The sequence below is a fragment of the Thermobia domestica genome, chromosome 4 (assembly GCF_964235325.1).
Source record: "Thermobia domestica chromosome 4, izTheDome1.hap1.1, whole genome shotgun sequence".
In the NCBI taxonomy this organism is placed as follows: domain Eukaryota; kingdom Metazoa; phylum Arthropoda; class Insecta; order Zygentoma; family Lepismatidae; genus Thermobia; species Thermobia domestica.
Genome location: NC_137457.1, coordinates 294,496,758 through 294,522,479, shown reverse-complemented (window position 1 = coordinate 294,522,479; position 25,722 = coordinate 294,496,758). Strand labels below are relative to the sequence as shown.

General features: G+C 35.6%; 1 protein-coding gene across 4 annotated transcripts in view; it reads left to right on the top strand.

The window, feature by feature from the left end:
- The window catches only part of krz (beta-arrestin protein kurtz), an 86,367-nt gene that overhangs the window by 18,357 nt on the left and 42,288 nt on the right, over positions 1 to 25,722 (top strand). For all 4 annotated transcript variants that reach the window (XM_081756229.1, XM_081756228.1, XM_081756227.1 and 1 more), the window contains exons 4-9: positions 2,697 to 2,757; positions 5,396 to 5,586; positions 12,329 to 12,507; positions 18,046 to 18,181; positions 20,805 to 20,889; positions 23,719 to 23,791. In XM_081756229.1, the coding sequence (XP_081612355.1) occupies positions 2,697 to 2,757; positions 5,396 to 5,586; positions 12,329 to 12,507; positions 18,046 to 18,181; positions 20,805 to 20,889; positions 23,719 to 23,791 (725 nt within the window). The remainder of the gene's footprint in view (positions 1 to 2,696; positions 2,758 to 5,395; positions 5,587 to 12,328; positions 12,508 to 18,045; positions 18,182 to 20,804; positions 20,890 to 23,718; positions 23,792 to 25,722) is intronic.

The window sequence follows — 25,722 nt, the reverse complement described above, 5'->3', positions numbered from 1 at the left end:
TTACTCCTTTTTGGTAACTGTAAATGAGAATTGCAATGCCCTGTAGCTTATGTGATTAACTTCTGAATATGTAGTAAACATATCATGTTTTCAGTTCTAATCCTATCTATTTAGTTCATTGAACTTACCATTAAAGTAGCTGTTGTGCATTCACCTGGGTGTATTTCGTTCTCATTTTAGAACTGGAGAACTTAAGAAAAATGACTATCCAAATTTTTAACAGTAATAGTGAATAATGCCGAAAAATAGTGACCCAGAAACTTTTTCTAATAGATTAAGATTGAAATTATATCAAAACTTACGAGCAATTAATTGTTCAATGAAACGTGGTGGCTCAGTGGTAGAGCTCTCACCTGTAATGCAAGGGTGCCGCGGTGTTTCTCGGGGTTCTTCAGTTTTTTACACACTCGCTCATTCTACCAATTACTTCATGTCATAAATTTCACTTTTCATTTATCATTGGTTCCCTTTAGTATAAAGGGTATAACCGTGGGACCTAAAGCTGGAAATTTCATTTTATTACAATTAATTCTTAGGTAATTTCTCTAGATGGCAAAAATGTTTATTCTCGAAAGTGAGTAGGGCTGTTCCGTATTTTCAATACCATGTCATATAACGAGAAAAATAGATAATGTATCAGTGAATAATATTAAGTATTCAGTTCTCAGTGAAAAGCTTGATGGTGGAGGTGTATCGACACGTGGAGAAAAAGGCTCATTGCTAGCACAGCAGTGGACTGACTTTCACATAGCCTGAGTCCTTCAAAATTTCTTTTTCCAAAGTAATACATTTACGCAGTTTATTGCTTTATAAGTATCTAGTGTGGACTTAGTATATGATCTAAACTTACTTTAACAAATCAGTGGACATTCAAATGATGATGATGAAATCAAAATATTAAAAATGTCTTTAGCTCAGAGACAGAAGAAGGAGAAATCAATGGACCAAAAACAAAATGTGATGTCGTAACTATATTACCTAGTAGCTGGCCGAAGTTAAAACATTCAAGGAGCTTATCTTTTACATCATTGACATCATAGGAATTGACGTATTAAATATATACCCATATTAAAGACGGAACAGGACGTTTGGGCGCAAAGCAGTCCAGGATGAGCTGCTTCGGCGTAGTTGTTCGTTCTTAACTGGTCAATGAGAACTCTGTCATATTGTCATACAGATTCCATATCTTTATTGGAAATAATGCTGTTCTTATGCCGCCCAATAGTAGCATTCCTTTACATTAGATATATTATAAAGAACATAAATTTGTTTTGGGGTGTCACAGGCTGCGTACAGTGAATTTTATTTGGCTTATTCTTCCTATTTCAATGTATAGCTAGTGCCTATAATTGCCTATTTTTATGAAATTTGAAGTAACTTTTTGTTAATACAATAGAGCAACAACTATCCGGCCTAATGGGCAGATCAGATAACAAAAAGGATTCAATAACTACTTAAATAGTACTTCCTGAACCACCCATAGCATATAAACACCATTTTTATTCCAAAACTGGCTCTTATTCGTTTCTTCTGACCTCTTGGTACAGGCCAGTACTTAATAAACACTTCTTAGGTTTTGTACCACACATTTTAATAATTTATTATAGAAAATGAAAATATGTACAGTATTGTACAATTTTAAGATAAATTTAATAATGTCTGACTCAGAGAATCAAGTACACAGTGCAGTATGAATATATAGTCACAACTTTAAAATAACTAAACATTAACGAAAAACGTACTTTTTTTAAAACAAATTATATATCTTTGTTACATATGTCTTTTATTAAAATAAATATTGTTTTAAAACTAAGCCGCATAGTACGGAGACTGGATACAGTGCAGTTCCTTTCCATTTTTCAACTGGTAGAGACAAATTGTGCATGATGTGCAGAAACGTTGATGTGTTTAAGATGTTATTTTAATTTTTCTGCAAAATTATTTGTGGAAGTTTTTCGAAATTTTCAGTGCCAATTTTCATATTTTAGTGCCTAAATGCCCGGGCCCTAGTTATGAAATACATTGTAGCATATGTAGGTAGGTAAACCTATTCGGATAAAAGGTTTTGCGCCCAAACGGCCGCGTCCAAATGTCATGGGCCCTATTAAAGAATATAACTTTCTTTGTAAAATTACATCTAATCGTGCTTAAAAAAAAAAAAAAAAAAAAAAAACAACGGTATTTTGATTGTTTGGTGTGCAATTTCAGAGGAGTTTTTTTAAATATGTATTTTTGTGTGTGCTGTGCAGGGTATCGTGTGGTAATAAAGCTTCTTGACAATTGTTAAAAGTGTTCTTTCGACCTGTATATTTGCTTCATTGATTGGAGTTGTAATAGGGACATCACCGATGAGACTGTTTCCTTTTTTATTATATATCAACGGCACGATGAAACTCAACGGCCTAAAAGCGACAAACTAGACTGTCAACATTTTAAATAAACAGAATGACGGTTAAAAGGAAAATAAAAACTTGAACGAAAGTTATAGCAAAATAAATATCAAAATTGTATTTTTCTTTGTTATAGTATTATAGGTTTAAAAAAAAGTGTGATAGAATTCCATGTATAAAGAAAGTAATGATTCTTTTCCAAGATATTAGTTACTTTTTAAAAATGCGTATTAATGTGAATATAAATACTTTTAATTGTGTTTGTTATCCTTTCTTTTAAAACATAATTATTTTTCTCTTGTGCAGATTACAGTGTATTTAGGAAAACGAGACTTCGTGGACCATATAACGCATGTTGACCCTATAGGTAAGTAATATTTTTCCATTCATCTACCAAAGTACGGTAGCCATACAAAGAAATTATTTATAAGTCTTCGATCAAAATTAGAATCAGTAGTTTTGAAAAGGTCATGAGCCAGAAAAAGTAAAGTTCTAAGAAAATAAATTAATAAAACTGTTTAATTTTTGAAAATTCTGATATACATGAAATGATATACCTCTGATTGAAAAAGAGTTTTCGTGTCATTGCATGAAATGAACAACTTGTGAACAATTGGTATCTCAAAACAACAAATAAATAAAAAGTTGGACTAAAGCCTTTTTCAAAACAAATGTGAAATAAGTAAACGTTTAAGACATTTATTTGCTCATACAGCATTTACTAGACACTTACGAATAGAATAAATACAGAAAATGCTTATTGCAATGAAGAAATACATAAGTACTATAAGTTTTAGTACAGTTCAAGATGGAAATTGTAGTGTATTTTTGGGACGCTTAATTGATTGCAGAAAATCATATCTCTCTATTACCATTTTTGCTCAATAGCGATCAATGTTAAAACATTTGTGTTGATTGTATACCGGGGCGCAAAATTTTCGGTCACCATTGGCGACTGGAAATTTAAAGCTGGCGACCAGTTTTCAGTAGGAATGGTTTATGAATTGTTCAATTCAAAATTGATTATCCTGAATCTATTGTCTGGTTTTGAAATTTTATACCCTGATGTAATTTATTTCTTTGTCAAACCAAAGGCCATTGGGGGGGGGGGGGGGTACCTCTCATAATTTGTACGTGAGAGATACTAGCGACCATCACTTTTGGATTGGCGAGTGTGAGGGAAATTTTGCGCCCTGCTGTATACAGTGTGCATTGTTTTATGTACAAAATAAAATATCATTATTGCGAAATATGCCTTGTGAATTAACTTTTGAGACGCTTCTCGTTTATTACTTTACCTTGTGAGGTTTGTTATTTATTCTTTACCAAAAAATCAGGCTTCCAATGATGCTGAAGTCCTTCACCATTGTATAAATATAAATTACATCATTACCTTGAACTGCTAATTGGATTTATATATTTGTTACTTTTTAACCTAGTATTTTCATAAATCTGTATATAACCTTTTTAATTAGTTCGAAGAAAACTTAATTTTCCTTGTAAGTTCTATTCTGTTTGAAATTAAAGAGCACTATCTTGAAAAATTGTAACAGTTCAAACTTACCTATACATGGTTTAGCGTAAGCTCTAAACTCCGATAAACAAAATATTTTTATCCTTCCGCTTGTCACAAATACAATTGGCTAATGATGTATCACTCCCACTCCCCACGGGGAGGAGCAACTTATACACGTGCATTTTGACAATACTGTCTCGTGTTGTCCAGATACTTACAGCAGCAGCGGAAAAGAAAGAAAAAAACTCGAAAGATTTTTAAAAAAAGTATTTGAATTTCGCTGGTAAACAGTTGTTGCTTAGTGAGTAAACGTTTGCCTTGTTGGTGTTTCATCACAACACTCGCGGAACCGGGATTCATGCCACCCATCTTTCAGACTTTAAAATCAGAACACCCGTCCACAGTTGAGTTGGCGTCATAATTACTGCGCATGCTTAGTGTTTATTTCTATTGTTTCATTAGCCACACTCAGTTGCAGCATTATTAGATAATCCGTATTATATTTTTGTCATTTATAATAATGTAGCAGTTTTATATGGAACTTCATAGTAAAAGTAATAATCCAATCACATGAACTATTTTGCGGAGGAGTACAAGCGTCGGTAGGACAACAGTAAATCAGCGAGATTTAGTTTCACGTGGCTTTGTTTATCGCAGTTTAGAGCTTACGCCGAACAATGTTTAGGTATAGACAACAACTCACAACTTTACATTAACCTTCATATTGGAATCCAGTTTGTTAATCCTGTAAATTTTCAGTGGAAGTTCAGGAGCGGGCATTTCACCTTCTGTACTTTTTTTCTTTGTGTACCCTTCTTTATTAGTTCATACATAAGTTTGTCTTGATCTTGCGTTACTGCCATCAGTATTTCCTGGTGAAAAGCCTTTTTTAAATCAGTGGACACTACACATTTTCTTCTTAGAGGGTACAGTGACTCAGCGGCTTACCTCTGGTGCAATTCCCGGTCAAGTAAGTTTGTAGTGGACAACATCGTCCTCGTGGTTTTTCTCGGGGTGCTCCCGTTTCCTCTCAGTCTCATTCTACCAACTCTTCCATCGTCATTCACTTGCTTTAATCATCGTCTCTCGTAGCCTAACGTGCATAAGGGAGACGCTAAACTCAAAGCTTCCTTCTTCTTCTTCTTATTATTATTATTAAATTAAATGCCATTTTCGTATCATCTCATTTCATAAATACAAACTGTTTCTCCCAGATGTGTTTGAAATTGTTGAATATCAACGGCAACGGTGAAAATAGGTAGTTAGTCTAGGAAATGGATGGCGTAATGATTAATCTTTCCCAGTCATATATTTGTAAAATTTTGTTGTTCGTTCCAGGCTTATTTATTTATTGTAGCATATATTCTTCAGTTTTTCAATGAACAATTTTTAATTGTATATTATGTCAAATTATTAGTTGTCTGATTCTTACATGTTACGAAAGAAGGTTACTTTTTTTCAGGATGTCGTGATTTATTGTTTATTTCAGATGGAGTAGTACTCATTGACCCTGATTATGTGAAGGATCGAAAGGTTTACGGACATGTTTTGGCTGCATTTCGGTATGGACGCGAGGATCTGGATGTGCTTGGATTAACGTTTCGAAAAGACCTTTATTTAGCATCAGAGCAGATATATCCACAGGAAGGCAATTCAAAGCATCCTCTAACAAGGTTACAAGTAAGTACGAAAAAGTTAACATTTTTTTTTTCTGATAGTGTAGAAATGAAGACTATATATGGTAGTTTACTCCAGAAATACGGACCTTCTGGTGCAGTTCGTCGTATTAAGGATTTCTGTTAGCCACGTAACTCCCCTTGCTTGGGTATGCGTTATATATCCACCAAATCTGAGGTCTTATCAAATAAATTTATATTAACCTCAGAGCGCATTTCTATGAATAGGTGCTATAGGATGTATATTTAATTATTTAAAAGATAATATAGTCTGAGCGTACATTATTATAATGAATTATAACTCACACTGTTTCAAGACTTGTTCGGTGCTTCTTCGATTGCTTCGGTGTGACTTTTCAGCTACGCTGCTAAACATGTGCCATGTTAATGGAATTTCTAATTCGAGAAAGTCCTGTAGCAGGTGAAATACCTCTTAAAATTAAATCCTATAAAAGTTTGTTCCACATTCCCAAATAATGAGGGACAAAATCGTTGAAATGTCCCTTTGAAAACTGTTAGAGTTCAGAGAAATGTTTCACATACGATTGGTATGTTGAAATATTCATAATCATGGGTATTCTGCCATTATTGGCAGGTCACTTGCTGCAACTGAAAAGCTTCCATGCTTCATGGTCTTCCTCTAACCTCTTCATCTTCATGTACGATTTTTCTGTTCTGTATCGTCCATTAATTGTAGTCTCCTTCGTCCCCTCCCTCTTTTCCTACCACCATACTCCGTAGCAAGTCCTTCATAATACAGTTCCTTCTTATCCAATGTCCCAACCAGTTCCTCTTCTTAGCAATATCTAAAATTGTTCTTCCCTCCCCACACCATTTCTAACACCTCATTCGTTTTCCGTTCGACTCAGCTAATTCTCCATTCTTCACCACACCCACATTTCGAAAGCTTCCAGTCATTTTCCATCATTTTTGCGTAATGTCCATGTTTCTGATGTGTACAGTACGTACAGTACTCCACATGAAACATTTTGAGTCTTTTTCTCAACTCTTTATTCAAGGTCCCATAAAACAGTATTTTCTTCCTCTTAAAAGTTTCTTTCACCATCAGAGCCATAGCTAGGGGAAGAGTGGAGCGGTTGCCTCGGGCGCTGATAGCCAGTGGACGCCGAACGAGCAAAGAGAAAGGAAAGGTGTCGAAAAAGAGTAAACGACGCGGCGTCCCGTAAAAGAATTGGCGCCCTATTAAATCAATATTGTTGTCAGTTTGCAAAGGAATACATTTGTTAAAAATTTTCTTGCTCGCTCCGCTCGCAACTCAAAATTTTCAATAAGAGTCACAATGAGTTTCTACTTAAAGGAAGCTGGAAGCTATTATATACGGTTTGTTAATAATGATGAGATATACAAGGTTTTGAGTAATGACTTATAGTGTACGCAGGAGTGTTTTCATAAATCGGAAACGGTCAAAGTCTAAAATAGCGTTGTGATGGTGATGAGTTTGCTTAGTTAATCACGCTTTTCTACATAATCGGATTAATCACGATAGTGAGAATGAAGGTATGAAAATGAGAGAAGTGAAGAGAGACACACAAGGTACTGTTTGTGCTTGAATATGAAAAATGAAGGTAAACAAGGGAAATAATAACATATTCGAAATCGTAAAGTAGGAGCTAATAGGGGCAGAACTTAACCCAACAAATTTCGTCTTTTTCAAAGACTAGACACTACCAGTGATTTTTTATCCATTGAAATACAAAATGCTTCCAATTTAAAGGAATTTATTGATATAATCTCTCCATCAACTAGTTTTATCGCCAGAATATGTTTCTTGTGCATACATATCAGTTGTGCTCTTTTTTTATCTATCTACATACAGACAAAACATAAACTTTCTGAATTTCCGTTATGTTTCAATCTTTTTTTACCGTAAAAGAACTAACTCTATGGCTTGTAAAATTCGGAGATTCAATGGCGCGTTCATAAAACTTCTCCAATGACTTCTGTCCTTACTAAACTGAATCCAGTTTCTACTTTTAATTCCTATTTATGCGAGATTCATCTTAATATTGTCCTTCCATCTGCGTCTAGGTCTTCCTAATGGATGTTTTCTGATTGCATTTCCAGTCAAAACTTTGAAAGCGTCGCTATTTTCATTCATTCTCGCTCCATGACCTGTCCACCTGGGCCTCCTAGATTTGATAACTCTAACAATGTTTGGTAAAGGGTGTAAATTACGCAGTTTCTCGTTATGAAGTTTCCGCCATTCCCGATTGCCGTTCCTCTTGGGTCCGAATATTCGTCTCAGGACTTTTTTCTCAAATACTTTCAGTTTGCATTCTTCCCTTAAAGTAAGAGACTATGTTTCGCAACAATACAGAACAACAGGCGTGATTATCTTTCTATATATTTTGCGCTTCAAATTCCTCGACAGAATTCGCGTCGACAAAAGATTTTGAACTGAATAATAACACAAATTCTCTGCTTTCAGTCGACATTTAATTTCTTCGTGGGTATGATTTTGGTCTCTTAATATTGATCCTAGATATTTGAAAGTATCCACTTCATCGAAAATATTATTTGATACTTTGACGCATCCATAATTTGCAGTATTACGATCTCAGTGAACTTCCATGTATTTAGTTTTTCTGCGTTTACTTTTAAACCTGCAAACATTCAATAATGCCTTTTGTATTTCTTTCTGTTATTCTCTTATGATCTTCTATCAGATTTACATCATCAACATACGCCATAACCTATGAACACCATTCAGCTCTAGGCCCCGGTTGCTATCTTTGATTTTCGTTATAGCGTACTCCAGAACAAAGTTGAATAATAATGGCGACAATGCATCCTTGTTTCAGGCCATTCTCGACGAAGATGCTCGTGAACAAAGACTTTACTTTGGGATTCGTTTAGACACATCTTAGTTAATCTAACGACCTTTTTCGGTATTCCAAAGTCTGCAAGAAGGTTGTATAATATTTATCTTCTAATAGCATCGTAAGCCTTTTTAAAAGCAATAAATAATTGATATACTGGGGTAGTATTTTAATTTCTTTTCGAGTATTTGTCGAATGGTAAATATCTAGTCCATAGTTGATTGATTTCGTCTAAATCCACACTGATAATCTCCAACAATTTCATTCGCGTATGGGATCAATCTTGCTAATAAAATGTTTGAGAGGATTTTATGGAATGTTGACACAAGAGAAATGCCTCGATAATTATTACAATCCGCTTTGTCGCCTTTCTTGTGAATTGGGTCAATGATTCACTCTTTCCATTCTTGTGGTAATTCCTTCTTGTTCCAGATAAGGAGAATGAGTTTGTGTATCTTGTTTTACAATTTTACCCTCTAGCTGAAATTAACTCAGGTGGAATATTAAGTTTCTTTAATTTGTTTATAGCAATATCTATTTCTGTTCGGATAGGCTCTGAAATTTATGGTTGTGCTGTTCATTTCCCTGTCCCCACGAACATTAGTTTTTGGCTGCGTGTTAAGCAAATCGTCAAAGATACCTTCCCATCTATTCGAGATGCTTTCTGTATCAGTAAGAATTATTACGTCGTCTCTCTTTAATATATACGCGTGAGGTTGATACCCTTTCTTAAATTTGTTGATGTCCTTGAACATGTCTCGATTTTTCTTTTACAGTACTATTATTTTCAAGTTCAATAATTTAAGCTTTCAAAAATCGCGTTTCTCTCTTGTAAATATTTCGGAAGGTTCCTGTCTGATGTAAACGAAATTTAGTGTAGTTTTATCGTTCGGATTTTGTATCCAACGCAGTTTCGCCTATTTTCCCTTCTCTGTTAGTTTGGTGCATTCCTGGTCGAAACATGAATTTTTCCTACGTATTTCCGCGTGCCCCAATTTTTCTCTTGCTGAAATTTTAATGCTATTCCTAATTTGAACCCAAGTATCCTCAGCATTAGTGCTCTCAAAATTTTCTAAACAGTAGAAGCTATTACACTTCAGTCTGGTATTCCCCTCCCGCCTTGCCCTCCTCTAATTTCTTTAAACTAAACCTCTCCGTTTTAGATGTTAAATATTCTCTTTATTCAACGATAATCTATCTCTTTCTGTTGTGTTATCGCTGCTGTCAGTGTCACAGTCGGGTTCTCTGAACGAGTGAACATCAATTATGCTTGACTTCCATCCAGCGAGGTCCATGTGTATTTATGAACGTCGCGATGTAGAAATTTTGTACTCCTCACGATAAGGTTTCTGGATATTCCAAAGTTCACGAAACTAACGCCGTTGTCATTACTTTCCTTGTACAGACTTTCTTTCCCTATAACCGGTTCGAAAATATTCTGTTGCCCTACTTTTGCGTGAAAATCCTCTAATATATAAATTTTCATATAATATTGTGGGACTTGGTTGAATACCCGTGATACTACTACTTCGAAAGTGTCTTTTGTATCGTCGTCCTTATCTTCTGTTGGAACATGTACATTTAAAACAATATCACACCGACACTTAAGAGTAATAAAAGAAAGTCTATCATTAACAAATTCAACCCGTTTAATCGCTGATATTAAAAGAATCGGAATTAAAATGCTATTTGTGTGGTCACATACAGAATAAAATTACAAAAGTTTACAATTATCATTGGAAATTAATGCTGTCACCAATTTCGAATAGTTTCTAATGTATCGAAATTTCATTTCTTATCGATAGTATGAAACGTTACAAATAGTTGTACTGTAAATTTCCATAAATGGTCTCCAAGTGGATCTGTATACCAACCAAAGGTAGTTTTGTCAAGTTTAACAGAAAGTCCAAAATACGCCTTTTGAAAACAGCTCTTATTTGTAAAAGAATACATAATGATCGCTTTTGGCTGTTGCAATGGTTGTATCCAAGCAGCATGATAAAAAATCAACATAAAATAACAACAATAGCGGCTTCTCTTATATATATATATATATATTGCTAAAACCTTAAAAATAGGTTTGCAATTTATTTTAAACGTGACCGGATTTCTAACGTAAAAGGCAGTTAGAAACTTTTGGAGGCATGTTGAACGGAGACCTTTAGTTTGGATTGCGAACCCCAAACAATTTTTATACATGAAATTATTGAATGGCCTTAACATTTGTTTAGTTTTTTAAGAAGTAATTTAAATTAATGTAAGTTTTGGGGGCGTAGATAGCGTAGCTCAGAATTAATTAGAAATATGGGAGTAGAAATTTAAAGATAAAATTTGATAATACAGAAATAATTTAGAATAAGAATTTAATGAACTGATTTTGAATATTTGAATAACTACAGAGCATGGTATGGACTGGTATGACTTAAAGACTAGAGAAGACAATGCATAATTACTTATTTTTGGTAACAGTGATAAGCAGAACCTCTGATGAACAGAATGACGGAGTAGAAAAACTAATGATGAACAATCTGACTTGCAGAGTTTTGACGTTAAAATAGAACTTTTCATATCCGGAAGAGAATCCGGTATTATTTATATGATTTTTTTGTTATGTCAACATTTTTGCACATTTTTTTAAATCTTCCTAGTTTTAAAAGTCATGGCCAGTCATTTGTATTGTAGAAGTCAAGGCACTTTAAATTTTTCATTGGATTATAAATCCTAAAGAATATTCAAACTGCCTCCACTTCATACATTGCCTATTTTATACACATTTAAAAATTCAATTAAATATTTTGTTTAATTACACATTGTGGTACACAATAATATATTAAAAAAAATGAAGGAAGGAAAAGCTTGGTGTGGTGAGTGTAGGGAGCGCCGAATTCTTCTTCGCCCCGGGCGCCGAAATATTTAGCTACGGCTCTGTTCACCATTCCTATTCTTACTTTTATTTCACGTTCATATTTCATATCATTACTAATAACACTACCCATGTATCAAAAACTATTCATCTGTTCTATTTTCTTCTCTTACTTCTATATTTGACACCGGACCCCTTCCTTCCAATCACCATGGCTTTTGTCTTTTTAACATTTATTTCCATCCCATATTCTTCACAACCCTTCCTCAAGTTTTCTTACATCTTTTTGATCTTCTCCTCAGATTCTGCAACAAGTGCCATATCATCTGCAAAGCGTATACATCTAATTATTCTACCTCCTATTGAAATGCCGTCTTCATTCTGTAGGCTCTTTTTTCACGATCTCTTCTAGATAGATATTATCATAAATAATGTAGGCGAGAGACAGCATCACTGTCGAACTCCTCTTCCAGTTGCATTCTCTTCTGTCATTTCCTCCCCTATTCTAACACTTACTTGTTGGTTCATATATAAGTTTCTTATGAGTTAAAATATTGGTCTTATCTTGAATGTTAGTCATATCTTGAAAGTATGGAATGAACTTGCGCAAATGTTTAAGAGGCATTTTATTCAAGTTAACAAATTTCTCCAGATTTAAAAATTCCATCAGTCAGTCACGTTTTGCAGCGCAGTTTAAAGTCATATCAAAGGGACTTGTTAATTCGGGATTTGTTGAGAGCGAAACATTGAAACAGTATGTGTTGTAAATTATTATAAGAATCTGAGGTAAGAGGTTTCTAAATATTTGGTTCTTCACTTCGTGAAAGATTACGCTATGGATGAGACTCTGAGAAGGAAAGCTGTAGTTTTTCAAGCTTGCCAACATCATTTTATCGTTGTGACCTCATGGCTTGGGTAAGAGATGTCATGTAAATGAAAATCATACATGAAAATTCAAACGTAATATGTTGTATATAGTAAAAGGAACACTTATTCCATTTCCATCGTTTGTAAGATTGATTGATTGATTGATTGTATTCCAGGAGCGACTGATAAAGAAACTGGGTCCAAATGCCTACCCATTCTACTTTGAACTACCTCCGCACTGTCCCGCATCTGTTACCTTGCAACCTGCACCAGGCGACACAGGCAAACCGTGTGGAGTCGACTACGAGCTTAAAGCCTTCGTTGGGGAGACTCAGGATGATAAGCCTCACAAAAGGTTAGTCTTACGTTAGAAATAGTATCAGGCGAATATTTAATTTCGTTTAAGTAAAGGTGATTTTTGGAGTACTTTTAATGAAATCTGTTTTCTATATAATTAAGATCCAAAAATTCAGTTTTTGTAACATTCTAAGGTGTTCTGAAAGTTGACGTACGAAACGCAATACTTAACCTGTGAATATACAGGGTGATTTTTTAAAAACTCACGGATTTCATTTGGGTCTAGAATTTCTAACAGAAGTCCGATTTTCGTGCGGTTTGTGGCAAATGATCAAGGAAGAATGGGATATTTGTGGGACCACGTTTACTGGTTTAAATTCATCCGGGATAATATCGGCCACGCCTCAAGAAAAACCACAAATATTCGCCAGTGTACCTTACAATTGGAATCAAGTGTGATGTGAAGATTTGAGTTTTCTTCGTACATGGAAACCTCGCCAAGGTCATTAAGAATAAGAAATAGGAAATTGGGCCGTTGTATTGGGAATTTCGCTGTACAATTCTGTGCTACTGTGTGAGTATAATCAGGACACAGAATAGTGTACTTTTTGGAGCAACACGAGTTTATCGTTAAAAGTGTTTGGTAAACTGAATCTGTTGTTGCTTCGCGGTCATTTAGAAACAAATTTGCCTCACGTTCTGCTCCAGATAGTAACATAATATACCTATGGTCGTTAGTGAATAAATTGGAAGAGAGAGGATCGCTTCTGAGTGAGACAGGGAAGCATCAGACCTCTTTGGAAAATGTCATTTATCGACTCCTTATGTCGCCCAAGAAATTGCTCTGTTGTTTGTCGCAAGAAATCGGCTGTAGCTATTCAACATAGGATTTTTGGGTGTTACCGTTAACACTTAATTTGAATTCTCACTGATACTTAATTTGTATTATGCAGTTTCGCTTCAAAAATCCAAAACCTCATTCCAATTGCAAGGTACACTGGCGAATATTTGCTGTTTTTCTTGAGGCGTGGCCGATATTACCCCGGGTGAATTTAAACCAGTAAACATAGTCCCATAAATCTCCCATCTTTACTTGATCATTTGCCACAAACCGCATGAAAATCGAACCTCAGTTAGAAATTCTAGACCCAAATGAAATCCGTGAGTTTTAAAAGAATCATTCTGTAGTTAAGAATGGAATGGCACATAATCGTGGTTAAATTGAGTCCAGAGTATTTAGAATTCTCTAATCAACAGTTTTATTGATACTACTCAACAAATTGATACGATTCCAAACAGCTTGAGATGAAGTTTCTGACAACTCTCCATTGCTGCATTTTGTCAATCATGCTGACGATTCATAGACAACTTGGAAATTATACTGCGTAGATTAAACTAGCTACCTATTTTACCCTTTCCCTCCCAATCCTGTTCTTGCCTGTTTTTAATCTACCCACGTTGGCCAAAAAGTAGGTATACAGTCCCGTCCCGTATTTTATATCATTTTTTATCGTTATGAAACAAGTAGATCTAGTTTCTTTATTATTTGTTCTTAATGTCTTTTTATTAACTTAAGCCCGGAACAGTCGAAGCAAATAAATCTATAAACTAAAATATTATAATTAATCAATACAGGGGTGTATACCTACTTTTGTACCACCCTATATATTGGATTTTCGTGTTTTTTAAATCTATCGCTTCTACTCGTATCAGAGAAAAAGAGGATGCTGTTACCATACCAAGGACAATCAGAGTTAAAATCAAGACGTGCTTTCAGTTTCCAGATTATTACACTTAAATCTTCTATGTGAGCCCAACTAAGAAGATATCTGTCGATTCATCGTGTATTATTATTATTATTATTATTATTATTATGTGGTTCACTGTACGCTATAGGTTAAATGGTAGCACAGGTAGTGACACGTATCGGGGTGACTGTGCATATACTTACACCCATACTGAGAAGTTCTCCTTTTAAAGTAAGTATTATTATTGTACTATTAAAACAGCTAATATATATATATATATCAGAGTATAGGGATTAGAGCGATCTAGTACTTAAATGAAACTTAGCAAACAAAACTGTTAAGTATTTATATTTTTAATTATTATCGTAGTGGGTAATATTGAACAATTAGCGGGACCTGCACCAGTCGGGATGTCTCGTATTCGAATCTCGCGGCTTACGTGGTTATTTGGATTTTTCTTCAGTCCTACCAGACAAATACTAGGGTGGTACAGCCTGTCTGTGTTGGCCACCATCGGTTCCATTGAAAAATGACCAATTTAGATAGGTGGCCAACTTACAAAAAATAAGTGTGATTGGTGTATTTTAGAAGAGGATTTCTAGTATTACTTTATTGTAAAATTTTAATAAGCAGTGTTATGACAGCTACTTTTAAATAATGTATGTAGAGTAATTATAACAATATACAGTACTAGAAAAAATCACTCTCTTGCTGCCTGTAGAGTAAGAAACTTTCATCTGAACTGGTTCAACAGTGACAAATATTTCTCCAGATACCTTTCGAAATATAGTGAATCAGTTATTAATAACAAATTCATTTATGGTGGTTCATTCTAGACGTATTTCTTTCATTCGTTTTGGCAGATATGCACATCCTAATTTTACAGTTAACTACCTCTTGTTAATGAGCTACAAGTGTTTCCCTCGGAGCAAAAGATGTTTTTTGAGAAAATCGTAAGGGAATTCATATCTCTAAACCTCAGCTACCTTCCGACATGCCATCAGGTACCAATAGTTGACAAGTTAGCTTTAGCCTTAAGAATTTTCCGGAATTACTAAAGCTCCCCATTGATGGAAGGATCCGATATAGCAAATGGTCTTACCAAAACAAACAGGGTAAACAAATAAGTACAACGATTTTCTGAATTCCTATACGTGCCTTTTCTTATTAACATCTTCCTTCACCACCCCTTTATCAAGGTAGTGTTCTGGCCATTGATCTCCAAGAACAAATAGTGGGAATCCATGCTTCTTTGTCTCCAGGTCACAAATACGGAACATCTGCCTCTCATATGGGAATACGAAAGAGTTAAGAAAAATAACAAAACTGTATTTTGCGTGGCCAAGATACACAGGTAAATTTATCATGATCATTATAGGGTAAACAATGCTTCAATGCGGCCAACTTCCAAGATAGATAGATGGCCAACTTACAGAGTAATAAATAACAAATGTCTTTCGGGAAAGTGTACGCTCAAGACAAACCAGGCCAAGGTGAGCAGGCGGACAAGTTGACAGGTTTTATTGTACCTTTAAGTGTAGGTACTAGATGACTTCTAAAATCTCTTTCCGTATTTCACTCTTAGTTGTATTCAATATAAAATTACTTCAAGGCTGTTACCTGGGGCTATGATAGGGAATTTTTTTGAAAATCGTTTTTGATTTTCTTTCTTTTCTTTATTCATTTATTTTATTTTTGACTTCTTTTAAGTGGCGAAGTTAAACTGCAGCTTTCTCCGAGCACTTAACCACATGCTTACATTGTTAAAAAATAATTTTTTAAAAAAATATTAATATAGAAAAAGTGTCGACAATCCGTTTCGGTGAAAATTTTCTGCAATTTTCTCCAGAAATAAAACTCATTATTTTCTGTGTATTTTAGATATAAAAGTACACTAAACTTTCTTACCATACAATATTCGGAAATTGTTTATTTAGGCAGGGCCGGATTTAGCATTTTGGCGCCCCTAGGCCCAATAATTTTTTCCTCCCCCTAGTCTGGTTAAAGTTACTTTCCTAAAAACCTTTATTAAAAAAATTATATCAGGCCTGTATGTTAATTGCTTAAACACCACTCAACGATGCAATTTTATCATTGCAAGTTTTTTGAGGAATTTACTTGGTTCTGGGCTTAACAAAATACCGTTAATGTATTAACAAAAGATTGGTGAACTTTACCAACAATTATTTGTTCCAATGAACTTCAAAATCAAAATGCTTTATTAGCCTGATTTTTTTAATCAATTCAAAAAATATGTTAAGTTATGGGTATTTATTTCTAGATATTTTTAAATTTTTTTTCGGCCGTGCGCCCCCTGAGAGCTTGCGCCCATAGGCCCGGGCCTATTGGGAAATCCGGCCCTGTATTTAGGGTTGATGGTGTAAACTAGAATTGGGACTGTACTAGAACTAAACGTAAATCTTAGTGATTATGCACTCTTCATTAAGAACGGAAAAATTTTCCAGAAAAATATAGTTACAGTGTTTCATTTCTGGAAGTTAGTAAATAAACAAATAAATAAATTTACCAACCGTCAGTAATTATAAGGAGTGATCGGAAAGTAAGGTGTGTTATTTCATACAATGAATACAGCCAACAAACAGATAGTACATACACTAGGTTATTTTTCGGCATAGTCTCCATATCGGTTGAGGCACTCATCGCATCCAGGGATGATTTGAATGTTTCCTCCTGGTAAAAATCCTGTCCTTGTGTGTTCAGCCACGTTGTCACGAAGTGTTTTCGCCTCGTCTGAAGCGAAGCGACGGCCTCATAGGTACTCCTTCAAGTGCGGAACAGATGAAAGTCGCTTGGAGCGAGGACCGGGCTGTAGGGAGGTGGTCGATGTCCTAGCGAAACTGTTTCAACAGAGTGATGGTCTTCTGCCCTATATGCGGGCGCGCGCTGTTCTGCTACATGCTGACGAGACATTACAGTCTCTTCGTAAACCTCTACCAGCCGCGGTTATATGTTTCGCTCACAGAAATCGAATAACTGAGCCGACTTCTTCACCAAACCAGTTTTCCAAACGAGTCGCCATTTGTGTTTACACATAACTAGTACCGTAGGTGGGGGGTAGCTGAAGCTCTGCACAGTAGTGAACTCCATATATTACAATTACCACACACTCCTCATTCCTCTATAACAGACGAAACTCCAGAAATATCGGACTTGTAATCTTAGTTTTTGATCCTCCGTCATAAGTACGTTACACAAAGGGTGAGGCGATTGTGCGGCAACAACAAAGAAATCTCAGACACTGATCATTTTATTTCGTAATTCTTTCCGAATAGTTTGTGAGAGGGTAAAATGTCACTGTGGCTCAGTGGTAGATTTCACGTTTTGGTGCGAAAGGTTCCTTGTTCCATGAGCCTGTGGCTTACAACATTGTGCCCGTAATTTTCTTATGGTTCTACCATTCTCGTGTACATTATCATTCCGCCAAATTGTTTCAAAATCGTGCACCTTCATTGCTCGTGTCTCATTTAGCCTAAAGGATATAACAGTGAGATCTTAAAATAGAATTTTCGTATCATTTCCAACTAGTAAACTACTAGGAAGCCAGGGTTGTATTATTCTGTGTTAAAAGCTTAAAGAAGTCACTAGAACCTTTCTTTGAGGTTCTCTCACATGTTAAGTGAGCAGAATTACAAATACTGATTTTCTGTGTTTACAATCATTTATTCTTAGGTACCAAATCTTGAAGATAGTTCAAAATGATGTGCCGTGAATGAAAAAAAAAAAAAAAAAAAAAAAAATGCGGGCGGTGCCTAAACGTTTCAAGAATTATGTTTTATTGTCCTTTAAGCATTATATAGTCAAGAATGTATTTCTTCTCTTTTTAATAGAAACTCCGTCCGACTGGCTATCAGGAAAATTATGTATGCTCCCAGCAAGCAGGGTGAACAACCTTCAGTGGAAGTCAGCAAGGAATTCATGATGAGTCCTAACAAATTGCATTTAGAAGCCTCGTTAGATAAAGAGGTAGGTATTCAAAGATCATGTGGAAATTTAGAGAAATTATATATATCAAAATGTAGTCCGTAGCATCAATAGTGTGTGGGTGGAACTCGAATTGCAGCCACTTCCTCGTGGTGAGTTCTGGGCCATTTAAAAAAAAAAGAAAAAAAAAGTTGAAATGGGCGAAGAGCTGCAAAATTATTATGAAAATGTATAAAATCAGTGACGTTAATGAATTAATAACAAACATGACGTCACACAACTAAAATAAAGTACTTGGACGCGACAGAAATGAAGAAAAAAGTAATCTGTATATTTCTTACGCATAGGTAAATTTTGGTGTTTCTTGTCATCTTTTTCAAACTTAGGCCGTTTGCGCAAACTGAAGATCCAAAATGTGAATTTTTTCATTTTTCCATTAGTTACCACGCAAATACACAACTTTTGCGCCCTATTAGAATTCGAGACTCAACAATTTGATTTTTTCGCTCCACCCTACTACAGAGTATGGGAGAATGGCTTGCTAGCAATCCGACTCCACCAGTAGGTGAGGTTTTTGCTCTGCCGCGCATTGGGCGTATCCCACTCCCTCAGAGAATGGGGGTTACACGCTAATGCGTCGACGTTAGGGGACAAATCTTGACGGTGCACTTCGTGCACAAGGACACAAAGTCCAGATAGAGGAATTTGGGCCGGGTGCTTATGTTAGTAGAACCGGTCCATTAAAGAGGCCGATTGGCCGCAGCACATCTTGCCATTCGTTATCAACCCTTTAACGCCTGTTGACATATTTCCCGTCGATATCTAAAAACATGGAATATGACTTTAGGTGTGCTAACCGTAACGGCAGTGCCACTGAGGGATAAGAACTTGGATTTATTGGAAGGTGTAATTACTGAGAATTTTGATATCTAAGTGAAGTTCAGCTTATTGCTACACGATAATTATTAGGATGTGCACTAATTGCAATAAAATTTGAATTTTGGTTAACATCTTATCTGATTAAATGAACAATTATTTGAATAATAAACATGCAAACAGTAAATGGAAGAGTTTAGTCCAGCTCATTCTTGAAACTATATAAAGTACAATTTTGAATTTGTAAAACAAAGTAAACCCGTATGTCTCATTTATAATGAAAAATTCATGTTAAGGCAATTGAAAAGAAATCAATTAATGGGACCGACTCTTACGGAAAAATGACTTCCGTTAAATTGCTTAAATGTGGGATATTTCGATTTTTCACATCTGTATGGACATAAGTTATAATGGACATATCCCCCCCTCTTCTTTTTCCAAAAGCCCTTATTAAGGTCTTAAAAGTTTCCTACCAACCAATCATCTTAACTTCAATATCATCGTTTCTAGTTAAATATCACTTCCATTTGACAAATCATCAAAAAATTGAAGTTGTTTAAGATGTTTAATTACTCGAAAAGTTGAATAATAATTAGATGGCTAGATGGAGTACTTGTATCACTACATGATCCAAAGATGAATTAAATAATAATTCCGTCAGTTCAAAAGCTACAGAGAGGTATCTGCGTTGTTTACCAGCAGAAAAGCTTACACAAGCAGGCGAGAGAAAGACAGCGACTTAAGATGGAAAAAGCATGAAGATACTCTCATTATGCCTCAAAGATTGGGTTCCAGGCTATTACATAACATATTGATGATTTTTTTTCAATCTCTTCTCCAAAGAATAATACGAGGGAAAAAAAAGATTCCATTCTGTAACATTTTTTCCATAATAGTAAATACAACATCCATAACAATTTTTTTCTTCACATTAACAAAATAGTAAGTAATCATAACCGATCTGCACTTAGTTACAAACCTTAATAAGAACAGGGTCTCCACACGTCCTGGAGATCCTGGAAATGCCCTTGAGTTGATTTTGTCCTGGAAACATCCCGGAAATGCCCTTGAAAATGCATTTATGGCCTTGAAATTTACAGAAATACTGAATGTGAGATTTTTCATAATTACAATGAAGATTTTAATTGATTGCTATTTTTAGGGGAGTTATGAGGGAAAAAAAAAACTGCTTTGTGTATTTAATTATTGTGTATTAATATTGTACTTGCATTAATATTCACTGCACAAGCTGCTGTACTTTTCATTTCACTGTTGTGAGCTTTGAACCTACAGTTGCAATCGTGTTATACCTTCCTTTGTCGAAGTGTTGGATTTTTTTTTCTTTCTTGTACTTTCCGGGAGTTGCGTATATTATAACTTACGTTCTGGAAGATATAAAGAATCGAAATATCACATATTTAAGCAGTTTAACGGAAGCCGCTTTTACATTAAAAAAAAGTTTTTTACAGTCTTGTATGTAAGGGTGAATTGTGTATGTAAGAAGGTTAAATTTCCCGAATGAAAATATTTTAATAGCCTATATAACGCATTTACGTTCTTTTTTGGTTTTTTAATCAGAACTTTGTATATGAGAAGGCTAAAGTTTTCGAATTATTATATTTAATGCTCTCTTGTCCTTGTCAGTTCCGTTCGTATGACCCAGTGTTTAAAGCTAAGGGAAAAGAATGCAAGATTTTGTTACAATCCTGTAATTTGTTATTCGTCTCAATCTATGTACTTTGATAGATAAGAGTGCCAGTTACTAAGATGATATACTTTTATATTTCAGCTTTATCATCATGGAGAAAGCATAGCTGTGAACGTTCATATAGCAAATAATTCAAACCGAACAGTGAAGAAAATTAAAGTGTCAGGTATGTTTTAGTTTACTACTTGTAATTGTGCAACCCGTATTCAGAATTGAGCGCAACTTCTATTCGCAAAATCTGTTAGAAGTCTAATTAAAAAACAAACAATATGAAAATCAAATTACTTTATATTAGAAGCAAATTAAAAATTACTAAAAGGGGAACCGAAAATAGACCCTTAGTTTTTGACATAGAATGGTTTATCATTAGAGTGTAGTGGAGAAAAAAAAAATACTAGACCCAAAACCCCGATCATAAGTCATTATCTGCGATACTGAATGTTATAAAGGAAGAACGTGTGACCTAACCAAATTTTGAATAGGTTGTCACAGAGATGCCATGTAATGACCATTTCAGTTTGACCCAGGCCACATATTATTTATTCTCTAATGTCATTCATCATCTCTGGTGCATGGGGTCCCGGGTTCAAACCCTGCTCCCGCCAAGTGAACTTTGTGGTGGACAAACACCGTGTGCTTGGGTTTTCTCGGGGTTCTCCCGTTTCCTCCCACTTTCTTCACTCCACCATTTCATTCATTTCTCATAATCACCGTCTCCTTTATCCTAACCGGCATAACCGTGGGACGTAAAACTTAAAAGATTTCATTTCATTTCTAATGTCATTCAAGCCTAACATTCAGTATAGCTAATAGTGACATAAACTTTTATCTGTGGTATTCGCTTTTGTCTCCAGTCCTTCTACGAGGGCTGGAAAGAAATAAGTGACAATACTGTTTTATCTCCACGCAAGGAGTTTTATTCGAGCTGTTGTTGGCAATACATGTAGAGGTGGGTGGAGCTATACAATGCGGGGCGGCATTAGTGTAGATGCTGCAGTGATAATAGTGGAATGTGTTGAATGTCGGTTGTCAAATCACACCGTTCTTTCCAAGTTAGAACAATGTGCATGGATAAAGATCGAAGTGGCCCATGGAAAAAACACCAGGGAATGTCACTCGGGACTACGTGAAGCATACGGTAATGACACATTGCCGTATGGGACTGTGGCACGTTGGATTGCAGCGTTTTGTGCAGGACGTGATAGTGTACAACAGGAACCATTGAATATCGATATGGGGTCAAAAACGGTCATTGAATTGATTTAATGTTTGCTGCATGTGCACAGGAGGTGGACTGCAAGGGAATTGGCTAACGAGGTAGGAACATCCCATACTACAGTGTTGAATGTTTTTGGTTACCGAAAAATTTCATCCCGGTAGGTACCGCACCACCTTACAGACGGGAAGGTCGCGCTTTCCTGGATAGGATCATCGCACTTGATAAAACAGGGACTCGCTCTTATGAGGCAGAACTTTAGCGCTAATCAAATGAATGATGCCACCCATCATCTCCCTGACCCAAGAAGCTGCGTCAGGAACCGGGAAATGCGAAGGTGATGCTGATAGTGGCATACGATGTACATGCTATATTACGGCATGCAGTTCCTCCGAACCAGAACGTAAATTCAGTGTACTACCGTAGGTTTTTGGAACATCATCTTCGTGCTGCACTACGCAGAAACGACTTAACTTCAAAAGGGATAAACCCATTATTTTGCATGACAACGCCGGGACATGTAAAAGTAGTGGAAAATTAGCGATGTTACTGTCGAATTCATAGTTTTCGCGATCGCTGAGATCAATGGTGAAACTCCGATCGCATTCACCCCATTCGACTGCGGGCTGGAGGTGACCGGGGGGGGGGGGGGGAGGAGACCGAGACATGTAAAAATAATCCAAAATGGCCGATATTAGTGTCAAATCCATAGTTTTCGCGATCGCTGAAATTAATGATGACACTTCCATTAGCGATGACTTTCAAATTCAACTACAATTGTATGCGAGCCGGGGTCATCCAAGGGGCGGGGGGGAGTTACCGAGACATGTAAAAGTAATCCAAAATGACCGATATTAGTGTCAAATCCATAGTTTTCGCGGTCGCTGAGATGAATGGTGATACTTCCACAGGCGTTGATTTCTAAATACAGCCCCCATACGAAGAATGAGTATTTCAGCTAGTATGAAAGATTTAAACTTATATTAAGATTTAAAAATTGCGTTTTTTTAAAATTTTATTTATTTATTTATTTATTTAGTGTGCGATATTAAAACTGAACTATGTTAAAATGTAGAGTGTGCAAATAATTAGTAACTAATATAGAAGTACGTATCAGTTTCGGGGGTGTGGAAAAGGATGGAAAAGATACTGTATATAAGACAGGAATAGTGGGTTCTTATCCCTATTGAATTGACGTAATGGGTAAATTTTCCATGTCATTCTAGTTTAGTTTATCTTCATGCTACATCACATAACTTCATTTTATGCGTATTGGCTGTTTCGTTGCTGGAGTCACAGCACACTAGTAGAACGAGCTAGTACATTTCTAGTTGAAATGGATGTACCGTTCAAAAGTCCTGCATGAACGACGCATCACTGGAAGAAAGCTGTACTATATTTTCATGACATTGGAGACAAAAAGGAACCATCTGTGCGTGTTTATAAGCGCAGTGTATAATTGTAGACTTGTACTTCCTGTTTTCATGAAACAAATTTCACCTGACTGAAAAATCTATCATTCCTCAAATAGCTCAACTTCACCATTTAAAGTACTTCTTCTCTCGTGAGTACGAACGAATTGTGTTTGAAAATCACATGGAATTTAGAATATTTATATCAGTCCCATGGAAGTGGATCTTCGTTTAAAATAGTTAGAAAGTAAACAATGCCGAATAATGAACTAAACTCACTTTTGGTAACATTACTTTTATGTTTCAATGAATATATAATGTTTTAGCCTGCAGTTACTACAGAGTCTCTTTTTCTTTTTCGTTGCAGTTCGACAGTTTGCAGATATTTGTTTATTTTCAACGGCACAATACAAATGTACAGTAGCGGAAGTTGAAAGCGAGTAAGTAACGTCTTGGTTTCTTTGTGGTTTTTGTGTGTATATTTATATATCTAATTATAGGAAATAAGGAATGTGTGGTTTAATGGATAAGTAGTGACGTGAAGTCTTACAGATCACTTTTGGCTATTAATAAAATGTGTTACACCTATATTTGTATACATGTATTATTAACCATAGACAGTATACATGGGGTCTATAATACCCCAACAAAGATTTACACAGACGGTGCATGGTCCCATGGAGGTATGACGTTATGCACTCGTGCTTTCCATTTGTCTTGAGTTCTTGCTGGTGGCGGACGTACTGGTCTCCACGGGAGCTCATGCGCCGTCTGTGTAGATCTTTCCTGGGATCTTCTATACACCATGTATACTGTCTAGGGCTTGGAAGCAATAACATTTATTCATACTAACATTCCTTAGCGCAGCCCAATGATTATTGCTTAGAGAGTCCATTTGAACTTGAGGAAGTTTTATGTATTTTCATATATATTCATTTAAAGTTTTTTCTTCACATAATCTTCTACACGTACGGTAGTGGTACAGAGAATTACAAACACAGAAGATAAAAATTGGGAGATGCTATATTGAGTTCTATCACTTAAATATTTCTTAAGTATTTAATTTTATATTATTTTATCCCAAACTTCTCTTTTCTTTTGGGAAAACGGGATTGAGGAATTAAGTCCTTCAGGCCCTTGCTATGAGTACGCCCTGCATAGTTTGAGATAATTTCTTCGTAAATGTACACGTGTAGGCTGTTTTTGAATTCATGTTATTCGAGAGGAGATTTTAGTGTATTCATTACTAATAAAATATTAGTAATATTTAATCATTTTGGAGCATTGTGTACAGTTCTTCGGTTCATTTTATTTTGAGAATACACCTTTTGAAAACTGGTGGATTCGATCACTGTCTCAAGAATTTTAGAGAAGTTTCCAGGCCATACTGGGGATTTGGCTGAAGTTTGGTATGATGATCAAACGCATTCGGGAGGCTTTTACAAAATTAAGTTCGTGTGAGAAATACTTTTGGAGTTACTGCCTCTGAAAGATGATGGTGTGGACCAATCAGTAACCTCTTAATTACTTTACTTTTATTGTTAATGTTTGTTGTTTGTTTGTATTGTTTATTGTAACTACCAGTGTAAGAATATTGTAAAAGAAATAAAAGTTACTATTTGTAGGAAGGCCTGATTAGGTAGGAAAAGACATGATACTTTTTTACATTTGGATTTGCTGGCTGAAATATCCTTGGAATTCCTATTCTCCAAAAGATTCAGTTATACTTTGTGCATGAATAGATTTCGCTTCCCTTGCCTTTTCTATTATTTTTAGATGCAGCGTTCGATTCTTCGTTTGAAGGTATTGCTTCCGACCTTTCCAAACCTTGTCTAGAATGAACAGCATTTTTCGTCTATCTTTGTTTACTTAGAAACTGATATTTTGGATAGTAATAGTAAACAATAGAGTAAACTCAATGAAAATTCATAGTGAAAAGTGTGAAACTGAGCTAGAACTCAAACTTGGATCTCCGGCCTACCATGCCGATGCGCTAATCACTATGCCTGCCACCCAGTTCGCTTTCTGAACAGTCATACACCTTTAACTCTTGAGGTTAATCCTTTCAGACCACGTGGACGCTACCACAACTTGAGTTGTGCTTGGACAGCTTGGGATTGAATCCATTGGAGGACGTTGATTATATATATATGTATATATATTAAGCCATGAGTTTCATCGTAATTGATCAGTTTATTCAACAATAATTACGAAAAGAAATTTCAGTTTCATTAGGGCAGGGTTTCTCAACCTGGGGTTGCGAAGATAAGCGGAAGAGATAATTAGAATCTAATACCGGAAAATATTTTCAAAGATTATTTTGAATTTTGTTCTGATAGGCATATTTTTATACATACTGTTAAGAACAATA